General features: G+C 35.2%; 1 protein-coding gene across 1 annotated transcript in view; it reads right to left on the bottom strand.

The window, feature by feature from the left end:
* IGF1 (insulin-like growth factor 1 (somatomedin C)) overlaps nucleotides 1–12,010 on the bottom strand; it is a 52,992-nt gene extending 40,982 nt beyond the window's left edge. The window contains exons 1-2 of the mRNA XM_010005801.1: nucleotides 11,702–12,010; nucleotides 7,217–7,373 (exon numbers count right to left, since the gene is read on the bottom strand). Coding sequence (XP_010004103.1) covers nucleotides 7,217–7,373; nucleotides 11,702–11,764 — 220 coding nt within the window. The 5' untranslated portion in view covers nucleotides 11,765–12,010. The remainder of the gene's footprint in view (nucleotides 1–7,216; nucleotides 7,374–11,701) is intronic.
* Between the last annotated feature and the right edge of the window lie 505 nt (nucleotides 12,011–12,515).

Genomic DNA, 12,515 nt, shown 5'->3' with positions numbered 1-12,515 from the left:
CTCTTTTATGGGCACATAAGGAAGTGTAAGGGAATGCAGCCTGGAGGCATTCTCTTACTCTAAACCTGTTATATTACATAGATAGGAAAGCTGGGATCACAGCTGAATTTCAGAAGATGGGAAACACACAAATATGCTGTAGACTGTGTGAAAGAAAAAAAAAAAAGAAGAGAGACAGAGTTGAGCCATAAAGAGTCTACTTGATAAAAAGGAGCTGTTCCAGTGTTCACTAGGAAAGGATTAAACAAGAGGTAAGGAAATAGCTTCCAAGTTGTCTTGTAAGAGCAAGAACATTGAAACCATGACATCTGATTGTATGTGGGATTCAACCAGAAAATACAGCATCTCAGACTTGTGCTTGATTTTGTAGGAATTTAAGTTTACTAATTAATTCAAAGCAGTTTTCTAAGGAATTATAAGCCATTTTACGAGGAATTGATGTTAGAGAGGCAATCAGAAATGTAATGTAAAAGTTGCTCAGATAAAATTGACGAGATAAGCTAATATATGTGATTTTTCTTAGAAGTTTGAAAAGAAGAGAGCATTTGACTTTTCTTGCTTTGATAAAAAAAACCAATTTGTCCTGTTATTCTGAAATGTACGTGTTAACCATGCCTAAGGAAGAACCTTTTTGTTGGAATAGGCATTTAACTGGACTCAGTGTTTTAAACTTTTACTTACAGTCACAGTGAAAAAGTTTCTACAAGTTAGAGTGACCCACTCATCAGCATACGTTATATCCCTTCAAAGGCTAAGGATGTGTTAAAATTCTTGTTCTCAGAACCTCATTCACTGATGCAAACATGAAATTTGCCTGCCATTACTAGACAGTTAGACCCAGTATTTGGGCTTTATCTTACATAGCGATCTTGCATTAATTGTACCAAAAAGAAAGTATAAATTAATGGCTTTTTCTCCTTTTTGCCATGGAGAAATAACTCCTGTGTTTATTATCAAAGGTAAATTTAGCATAAATTCTTCAGTAAGCATACATCTGTGGTATTTTTTTTGTCTTGATTTATAGATTGAGAAATTACTTAACTGTTTGTTACCCCTTTCATTTGTTGGCATATTTTTTAACAATTAAGCTTCTATCATAGGCAAATATTGACATTAATAAACAAGTTCAGATCCATCTTTCACTAGCAAAGCTTTGAAATGAAAATGCCTTTAAGTCTATTTGATTTTCAGTGATGTGAGAGTGTTTGAAAGAGGCGTAAGAGCTGAACTGCTGAATCAACTGTAGAGAAATGGCTTTATGAACTTTCTTTTCTGAATGTGCACCTGCCCTAGATTGCCCTAGATGCTCAAGTAATTAATGCAAAAGGTTTTAATTAAGAGAATGTGTGGTTCTGCTAAACTGAATAATTTGCTTTGTGACTCTTGCTGCTATTGATCAAGTATTGCAAATGCATTATTAATACTAGAACAAATGAAGAGGTCCCTAAGAAAAGGTTTTGGCCAGTTGCATAAAGCAGATGCCAGAATTGAAGTCAACAAAGGGTTTTGCTTGGTATTTAAGATTCAGTAGAAAAGTAAGAGGGGCAGCTATGCCAAAAATTAATGCTGATCTTGCCAAGTGCTTCTTTGAGTGACTTTATCCAACATGAGACTAAACAATGTACTAAATACACATACAGCAGTTAGGGAATCAAATGTCAAATAACAGCTTTCTGCTATTTGAGACCAAATTTGAAACTCGATCTAGTGTGTAGATAAAGGCAAACATCATAAAAAGCATTAGCATCTCTAACATCTAACAGCTAATAAAGACACATACAAATTAAACTTCTGAAGAAACTGTACTTATTTGGTTTTAGTGGTAGAGACTTTGTGCAGAGATGTTTCTTGCTGAAATTCTGATTGATGGCTTCCTTTCCGGTCACCTCATTAAAATTACCATTACTACTACAGTCTATCTTAACAAAAAGGTTGAAAAATTACAAAATACTTGGTGACCTGAGAACTAGCTTTAGAGGAGACCTGTAGAGTCTAAATTTAGGGTATTTAGGGTGCTAAATCCTCCTAGACTCACTGTGTGATCCATGGAGACAGAAGACAGAACCTCTCTCTCTGTTATTAAAGAGGCAACTTAAGAAGATCAACTCCAATAACCTTACATTTAGTGAGACAAAACACTCCCTAGTCTTTCTTATTGGGATAAAAAAGGACAAAATAATTTCAAAGACTGGCTTATTTTCAGAGAACTTCCTCAATGGTTGCTACCAGGGGCAGCAGAGCACACACCAAAATTGTGTGTCAGTTGGTTGACTATACAGTGCTACCATTCAAAATGCCAGAACTATCTTTTTTCTTACAGAGGTATTTCAACAACTGTACTTATAGTCCTGGTTCCCTATGCACTGATGCTGCTGACCTGGCTAAAGCACACCTTATCTCCTTTCCAGGCTAATTTTCCTCTAAGAAGTAAGGAGCCTGGGGATAAAAATATAAGGAATACACTCAGATCTTCCATGGATGTGGGATTTGGACATGAATAGATCGTATAGCTAGACCAAGGAACTTAAAAATACTCTCAGATCTTGTTATGTGAATATAGCCAAGATGACCAGTATTTCTTTGCAAAGCTGGCACTGACACCACAGGCTGTGTGTGTCCACCACAGCTTTTCAGCATTCTTCACTTGGGCTTGTAACAGTAACATTCCTTCAGTCAGGGACACAGAGAGGAGCTAATGACTCATAGCTTCTATAGGTATGGAGTAGTTAAAGAACTGAGTGCCATGTCATCTCTTGTAATTAAGTTGATAGGTTTGACAGGCCTAGAAATTTTAATAACATTCTAAAAGCAGACTTTGTGAAGTAAGGAAGAAGCAGTTAACTAAAAGGAAATGGAGAAAACAAAATGCAATTGCCTATTGTTGTTGCCCCTTATTTCCTTCTCTGTAAGGCAGTAATTCCTCCATATATATTTTACTTCTACAAAATAATGGGATCTGATGACACCTCTGATTACCCAAATTATGTTCACAGCCTTATCCTGATATTCTGATGATTATAAACCAATAGTATTATGTTGCAAACATCTGGGGATATTCCCAAGGACAACACACAATTCTGATTGTCTTAGTGGGAAGAAAAAAAAAAAAAAAAAAAAGTAAAAAGCTGTAATGATTCTCATCAAAGCAGTTGACAAAGAGGGGGTTAGTCTGGATACCAGAAAAGTCTGTCCTCTATGGGATTCACTCTTTAACATACGGAAGTGTGTGCTAGATAACTCCTCATTCTCTGAAGAATGTCAGAGGAACTCCATTGTATCAGGCATCTAAATAAGCTCCTTTTCTATGCTAGTGAAGGTTCAGAAGATTCCTCATAAGCTCAAAACAGTTTTTTTTAATAGATTACTATGGTTTAAAATGAGTATTACCTTCTAACTTGGGCTTAGGAATTAGAATGACCAAAAGTGTCTTAAGAAAATAAGGAAGCTACTTCTTTATTAGCACTCTTGCGTTGTTAGCTAAACTGGTATCCATTTACTGGAAAAGGAAAAGGTATATTTTCATAGAAGAAGAAACCAGATAAAAAAGAATGTAGCATTTCCTCCTTAGAGCAAACTACATTTGCCTTCCTTTCTCATGGTAGTAATAGTCCTCATGAAACAAGAGCAAGGATGAATGAATATCCATTAAATTCAACTTGTATGAATAAATAAACAAATAAATAATCAATCCACAAAGTAAATCCCTGTGATAAAACTAGAGTATTTCAAGCAAAAATTCCCCTGTTCTGCACTATCACTTCTTTTAGTTTCCTGTAATTTGTCCTTTCAGGTTTTCCGACACTGTCTGCCAGCAGCATTGCTTTGTAATAACGGTGGCATGGTAGACTTCTCTAGGCACTAAAATTCAAACGAACATAGCAGCCATCCCACTTTGCTTCATGAGTGTTGAACACAGATTTTTTGAGACGAGAGAAACATTAATTGAGAAGAATTATGTCTAAGTGAAGCCACTTTCATAGGTATGGCCAGGCTACCTTTTGGTTTCTCCAGCACACAGGAACCTGAGTGGTGAAGCTCTGCTAGAGATGTGCAGCTCAATAAAAGGGGGCGACAAACTGCTCTTCATTGGTGATTCACAGGAAAGAAAAAAGCTGTCCAAGGTGAAACCAATGCTGACTGCTGTTAAATGTGACCAAGGGAAAAAGCAGAGACTCTAATTTGGGATTTATGCAGTGTCTTCCCCTTGTCAGTGCAGTGTCCTTCCTTGTCAGTCTACCTCATGAAGAAATGTAGTGGCAGAAACCACATTTGATTTCCTCGTGGAGTCGATACACTTCTTTTTGTGTGGCAAGAAGCTGGGGCATCTCTTCAGAAGCTGTAAACAATTTCCTTGTGTAGCTAGGAAGATGGGCAGAGTAGACTATAGAAAGGAATAATTTTTCTCCAGTCCTAACCTTAGATTTAGCCTTGTGGTTACGGAATACCAAGTTTCAACAGAAAGTAACTCAATTACTTCTATCTTCATTTCCACCCACAATTCCCAAGGAATAGTCAGAAGTTTTGACCTTGAATCTGAACCAGAAGTTCTACCTCAGCCAAAAGATATTCTTTATATTTGGAGTCTCTAGTGAAATACAGAATGATGGAAGAAAAGCCTTCCCTCACAGCTATTTCCTGTGCAAGTTGAAGGCAAACATTACCATTGATTATACTTTGTATAAAGGAACCAGAATATGAGACTAGAAGGCTTAAAATACAATTTAAATTTACATTCCCTTCATTATAAGAAAAAAAGGTCATTGGATTTTTACTCCTGCAAATGAAATGGAGTAAAATTTTTAACTTCCAATAACATGCTGCATTCTGCAGGACATTTGATATAAGGATCTCAAGTTCTAACAATATTAATGGGTTAAATTTTATATAGTTCTATGTTTTAGGTTAAACATAGGGCTGTGCAGAGAGGGAGAAGGCTAAAACAGACTAAATTCCTGCCTCACAAATCAGAAGTAGTCTGATTCTTTCGCAACAGTGCAAGACTGTCCTAAAACAGGGTGGTCATTCATTATTAAAATCTTCCAGAGTCTTCCATGCAAAATAAGGTAGACCTTTACGGTGTCAACAGTTACATTAACTTCAAGTGAAAACTGAATGTAAGAAAACAACAAAGAAAACTAGAGATAATCTTTACTGATAGCAGATAAAACTCAAGATTGCAATAGTAAAAGTCTCTTAAAATTTCAGAAGCCCATCCTGGTATTTTAAATTAAGAAGATCTAGTTTAGGGCATGTAGAGATTTGAAACAGATTGTGCAGCCTTAGAATAACTCCCCTCCAACTATGAAGAGAAAATATTTGTACAACACTCAATTAGCCCTTTCAGTGTAACTCAGCTGCTGGTAAATATAACAGATTTTGGTGTTCAAATGAACCCATGAAAAGTTGGTAGAAAAATGTAAATTCCTTTATGAGAGATTCCAGTATTTTTAATATTGTACTTAGCACCAGAAAAATAAGTTAAACAGCACCCTAGAGTAGATGCTCATTCACAATAGCTAAAGTGTTTATCACAGAAAATAAAGGGTCTTTCGTGAATTGCTTTGCATATATGAAACAAAGTCTCCTGGTGTCAAAAGTAACCTTTAATAGAAAGTGCCAAGAAGATAGTCTGCTGCTTGTACATTGAGGAAATCAGGATTTTCTGGTAAATTAAATGTGAAAGAACCTGGATTTCCCAGTTCTATTTTTATTGCAAGCAAGGAGAAAAATATTGAAAGCAATAAACCCATGAATAGAAATTAATAGGAATGAGGTGAGTAAGAGTAGAAAACAAACATGATTGCTTAGAATACATGGACTATTGGGATAAAATGAGGATTACTAAAGTGAAATAACCCCAAAACACAACAACAAAAATTCAACAAAAACAACCCACATAAAGCAGCTATACCTCACAAAGAATATAAAAATTAATAGAAAAAAAACCCTTCAGTTAATTTCTTGTCTTTATAACCTAACCACCCCTTATTTTCTTTCAATTATATTCTTGTTTGGAAAAGTAACCAAGGCCCCAAAGGAAAGGTAACTTCAGAAAAGAACTTCAGACAAGCATATATTATTATTAAAAGTAAACACTAGCTTCAGAGGCTCTAAAAGCAGAAATTCTTGCATGTTTTGAATAAATATATTCATGAATTAGTTACTTGAATAGCAAACAGATTTCTTCTATTTACAAGTTGTATATTTGTTGCTTAGGCTTCATGGGGCTCAGAGCAACCTGTTCTAGTTGGAGATGTCCCTGCTTATTGTAGAAGGGTTGGACTAGATGACCTTTAGAGGTCCCTTCCAACCGAAAACATTCTATGTTTCTATAATTCTGTGATTCTATGACACTATAATCCTGACAGCATTTGTAAGAAGGTACTATGACAGAAGCATTATTTATCTAACTATTCCAGCTTTGCCCTTTCTAAAACATAGCAGAAGAACAGCATTGTGATGTTCAGTTCCAAGGTCTTGATACAAGAATTTATTTGAGTAAATCCACACTAATGCAGGCTTAATCTTATCTGTTGTCTATACTGGTGTTAATCTTGATTATCTTACCATGCATGAATTTTCCTTCACCTGTATTTAACTGATGAAACATCAGAGGAAGTGGTAACTTTCTTCTTGCTGCCTTCCAGGTTTTTAATTTTGTTTCGGTTTTTTGTTTGTTTGTTTCTTTGTTTTGGTTTGGGTTTTTTTTGTGTTGTTGTTTTTTTTTTTTTGTGGGGTTTTGTTGTTGTTGTTTGGCTGAGGTTTTTTTAACCATATGTTGAAGCTTAGTGTGTAATAAATATTATACAGTTTGTATTTAAAGTGTTTATGAGTAGTCTGACATAACAGGTACATGCAGTTCTGCCTCATTAATATCTTGGGTCTACTGTGTTCTTCATTCACTCAATTTCAGTGGTGGGTCAGCTGAAAACAGTAATATGGTACATAGATTTGCAGCAGCTGGAAAGTAAATAAAACCAATAACATACTGAAAAGAATGAATGGTCAGAAACTCAGAGAGACTGAACACAGGCACATCTCTCTTCTTTACTGAGACTTCATGGTCACTGAAGGCTTGGGCATCTCCAAGGTTGAGGATACTGGTCGTACTTGGCAGCCTGATTTGATAATTTCTAAGCTCATTTAGAACAGTTGCAAACTCCAGTGGATTACATGGAAAAGTTTAGCAGTTGAATGAAAGAAAGGGTTGACTTACTGAAGTAAAAGCCTCTGTCTCCACACACAAACTGAAGAGCATCAACCAGCTCGGCACCACAGAGTGTTTCTGGGCCAGCAGCAGCAGAACTGGTTAAGGTAAGCAGACACAGGCCAAGGTAGAAGAAATGAATGTAGGACACAGTGTGCATCTTCACCTGCCAAAGAAGCAAAAGCCGTGTCAGAATTTCTGGACAGTCATAAAGAACGTAAGTTCTGCACCCCTGTAAGTTGAGAAACCCTATGTACTATAATTTGTTAGATAATAAACACAGTATCAGGAAATGACTCACCATAATTTGGTGACTGTCTAGATATATTCTAGTCCACGTATTTTGTAAACTGATTACTTCCCCTGGTGAATATTCTTGATTTACATTTACAATTAGTAAGAGAATCTTGTAGCAACTATGATTTATGGTTGCTCCTGCAAAAGGAGAATATGGAAAAGAGAAATAGCAAAGGGAAGCCTAGAATGACTAGATCAATTAAAACTAGAACACCGTGAATTGTTTTGTCTGAGACTAGATGGGCTAAGAGGGAATGTGACATTTGCCTGCCAATGCTCTGTGGAAGACGGAGGTGGCATATGACAGAGAAGGGCTACTTAATCTGAAGAATAGAACTGGCATAAGAAGACATGGATGTAAGCTGGATGGATGGAAATTTCACCCAGTAGAAAAAGGGTTCATAATTGGTACTCCATGGTTCTCCAGCCACCTTGAAATGGGAAACAGGACAAAACAGAGGAAGAGATTGCCAGGATTACAGAAGAATTGATGGGGAACATTCCATAGTAGGGGACCACATTCCATGAATCTTACAGTCCTCTGTTACTAGCAAGTTACTATTTAGAAGCATTCAAAAAATTAAGAGGAACACCAGTGGGAGTGTCAAGGATTTGCATCTTTACTTGATGGAAGCAACTAAACCGTCACTGGTTTTCATTATATCCTCTTAGTCAGGTTGGCTATGAGGAATAAACAGAGGTGATAATTATTCTTTTCTTGCTTACACTTTGTTACAAACTGTCTTTTTCCTGGATTTATGATTAACAAAAACCTAATCCTTAATGGGTGTAAATTTGTACAATTCCATTTATTCACTTCCTTTTCTTATATTTATATCAAACTAAGATCTTACCCAACATGTCAAAGAAGATAGCATTTTCTTCAAAGACTAGAAAATGCTATTTATATTTAGTAGCAAAACAGTGAATGATGTGCTTAATGCATATTAAGAACTGATTTAGGTTACTTGCCAGAAGTACTAGTTTTGAAAGGTATAAATCTGCATTGAGTTTCATTCTCTTTCAAGGTTAATGTTAGTATTGCAGTCAGGTAAGAAGTTCCAAATCTTTCTTGTACATACAGTTAACCTTGGCTTAAAACTGTTTTGTATTAGCAGATTAATGCAAAGTAATTGGAGTAAAATGATTGATCTCCCCTAAAGTTTCTTTCAGGGTCTCAGGGACCATTTAATCTTACTTTTCACTGAACTTTTGAAAAAATGATGAAATTATCTATTGTCTGCTCATATGGGATCTCATCCAGTAGGGTTTGAGCCTTCTCTCATCTATGATTTTTAGGAGTTCTTATTTTCTTGGCAAGGGATCTTAGCACCTTGCTGGATGAGCCCCCTATTTCAGCTTAAGTCAAAGCTGAGTAAGAGACAAATCTATAAATAAGTCAGAATTTATCCCCCTTTTTTTTCCCCTGATATTTCCACTGTGAAAATAATGAACAAATCTAAATCCCCTAATATATCATAAAAAGAGAGAATAATTACTTTCCCATTCACAAGAGCTAACTTTGCCATGCAAAAACCAACAAGCTCTAACACATGGACACTACTTCAATGGCAGACGAAGGATTATAAATTAATGTTGATAACATGACGCATTATTTCCTGTAATGTTTCAATAGCTTAACAAGATCAATTTTATTATTTTTGTTTGCCTTGCCATATGTTTACATTTCTAAGATAAATGTGATGCACCTGCAGTTTAAGATGGTTCCTAGTGCTAAGGAGGTAAAGCAGAAAGCTGCTCAGTACAGCGCCTCAGAAGGCTGAAAGAAATTACAAGTACAAGAACGTTATGTGTTTAACAATTTGTTCTTGTATAACATTTGGGCCAGAAATAAAACATAAATCTTCACCATTTAACAATTTTGTCTCTTTCAAGACTTTTCATCTGGGTTGCATTTTCAGATAAATATCAGCACTGAACTACAACAAAACAGATTATCTACTGTTTTTCCTTTAGTGGAAGCCAAAAAGCCTGCACAGTATAAGCCACAGAGAATTTCTAACTTTATCTCCAAATTTAAAAACAGTCAAGAACTTTCAAACAAGTAAAAACTTTGGGGAAAAGAAAACAGACTCACATGTTTCTAAGGCTCAACCAACTATTTGTTAAATTAAGTGCTGTTTCATCAAAACTAATTCCAAAACAATTTAAAACTTGAACTTTACTTCATCATTTGAATTAAACATAACATTAGTTGATTCAGTATATTTGTGATAAAATCAAAGTTCCCATTTATGTCTGAGGAGAATATTCTTAATACAAAGTTGTAATCCATAATTGCTTCAGGTTCTTTACTAACAGGCAGGGTGCTTGCAGTGTCCCCAGTTTGACTAGAAAGTTGAGAGTAAAAGAAAATGCATTGGCATGTGGGTGGGGTTTACTCAAGCATCTAATTACATTTGGAAATTGAATACAGGTTCAGGATGAGCCTGGTTAAGCACTTCTTTTAGTTGCATAGAATGACTGACCATATTTTCACAGCTGGAATTTCCTCTTTTTTTTCAGTAAAATAACCAGCTTTTGCTGCATTCCTCTTTTAATAGTTCAGAAGAGTGGCACCACAGAGGAATGTCATATTTGAACATTCTACATCTCTTTTACTTCTTAATTCTTTTACACAAGACCACTTCCTCCAACAAACTATCTGCTGCCCCAAGTTGTGCTTAAGAATTCTTCCAGTGCTTGGTCATTTTAATTACATATGAAAACATCTACATTACTTGTAAACGTTTTGAAAGGGGAAATATCTTTATAGATAGTATATGCTATAGAAAAAAATAAATTAAGAATTCTGTTCAAAATTACATTTTGCTACATAGAGTTTGGACCTGATTACCAAACTATAGTATAAGTATGTATTTAGTATATAGTAAGAGTATTCACCAGTAATCACTATATAAATAAGGCCTACATACTCTAGAATGGATCAAGGTTTAAATACTGCTAACTTTGATTAAAGAATCTGGGCTGCATCTTAATGTAGATCAATATGTTCCATTGATTACAAGGAAACCTGGCAGGATGCATCAGCTGAGGAACTACCACATTACTTTTATGTCTCTTGGTGCCTTGCTCAACCCTTAAAAAAAACCCCATCTTCATCTTTCAAGTACATTGGAAGGGATGCCCATTTGTACTTTAAAGGAATAGTTTCATCTATGCAATTACAGATCTGCACTTCTGAATCACATTAAGGAATGAGGTAAGTGTGTTTTAAATATAAGGCATTCTAAAAAATAATTAAGCCCTAAACAATTAAAACAAGAATATTCTGTCATCTAGATAAGTGCCCCTGCAGAACATTAAAGAAAAAAAGTTCTTGAAGGATATGAATTTGCTGATAATGGAAAGTTGAACTAGGGCCAATTGACAAAAACAGAGGTCAATGTCCCTAGTGAAGCAGAATTTACTTACAGACAGTTTATATTAACATGTAGAAATTATAGGGTTATAACATGAAACTTCACATGCAAACTTTCCTGAAACAGCCCTCCCTGCAAGGGAAAACTTGGAGATGAACATGCAGAGGAATTTCCATTTTCTTTATGTACAATTGCTTAAGCTATACAAATATGCAAGGTCAGCAAGAGTTGCAGCTGGTTTCTAATGTAGAAAACAAACTGAACTTCACATTTACTTTTCATTTATGAAAGCAAAAAAAACAAGTAAATGCTACAATGCTGCCAGAAAATTGCTGCAGTGACAACATCCCTTAAAAGTTTCCCTGTGAAAGCACGAACACTTTATCCCTAATTGTGTATAATAAAACTGCAGAAACTTAACATGTGAATAATATTCTTTTTCCTATAAAACCCTGCACCTGCAGAAAATATCTAAAAGTTCTTGTTTTCAAAAGCATTAATTAACAATATAGACAATGATGTAATTTGACCCAGTAATAATGACATAACTGAAATATTGCAAAGTTCTCTGAATAGAAGTGAAATTTAAGACATGTATCTGCAATAGTTTACCCTTACAGTTATCAATGTAATTGCAACTATTACATACAGCCATTTTCCAGATCACATAAAATTGCATGTTCAGCAATTTATAAATAATTCTCAGTTCTAAAATAATGTTATTGAAAAGTGCACAATACTCTTCAAACCAGAAGCAGGCAATACACAGTAAAATAAAAGTAAAAAAATATTTGAAATAGTAATAAAGATTTACCTTCAAGAAATCACAAAAGCAGCACTTAACTAATTGTGTTGAAAGACTGTTGATTTTTTCCATTGCTTCTTAAAAGTGCAAAGTCTGGAAATGAATTTGTTAGCAGTAATGATGAGAAAAAAGAAATCCAGAGAGATGTGAGATGTTGAGAGCAATGTCACATTTCAATATTGAGGACTTTATTCCATTGCGCAGGCTCTATCTGCTCTGATTTTAGCAGTGACAGTGAGATTTAGCAAACAGAAGAGGGATTTAGAGAAAATCCTCACATTTATCTACATTACACAGACACTGTAGACAGGAAACAGCTGGGGGAGCATTTGCCTTCTCTCTCTCTCCCTCTTCTGGCAAAGTTACCGAGTAAGGACTTTTTTGGGCATGGTGACAAATAACATCATACCTTTGCATTTTAAAACTAGAGCACAGAAGCTTTTTTTTTTTTTTTTTTTTTTTCCCCTTTAAAAGAATGTGAATTAGTGACTGAGGGGTTAGCAGACAAAAAAAAGCTTGTGTTGCCATGAAAAATAAGAAAATGTATTCTGGTTAACTTTCAGGTAGCTATGTGTGCATTTGTATTTATGTGCGTGTGTGTCTGTATTTCAAATATGTAAAAACTTGTACAGGCAAGGGCATTGTTTGTGTATATATGCATACATTTGCATACAGGTACACATTTTATTCACGCATAGAGGCACAGATATTTTATTTATATCGTATAGAAAGACAGGCATCCAGCTACATACTTTTTTCTGAATGTATCTTTACGTTATTAAACTTGGCATGCCTATATGCTGAGTAACAATTAAAACCTCCA

Source organism: Chaetura pelagica, unplaced genomic scaffold (genome assembly GCF_000747805.2).
Source record: "Chaetura pelagica isolate M959 unplaced genomic scaffold, ChaPel_1.0 scaffold79, whole genome shotgun sequence".
In the NCBI taxonomy this organism is placed as follows: Eukaryota; Metazoa; Chordata; class Aves; order Apodiformes; family Apodidae; genus Chaetura; species Chaetura pelagica.
The sequence above is the reverse complement of the archived record's forward strand: the minus strand, read 5'-3'. Positions and strand labels throughout refer to the sequence as shown.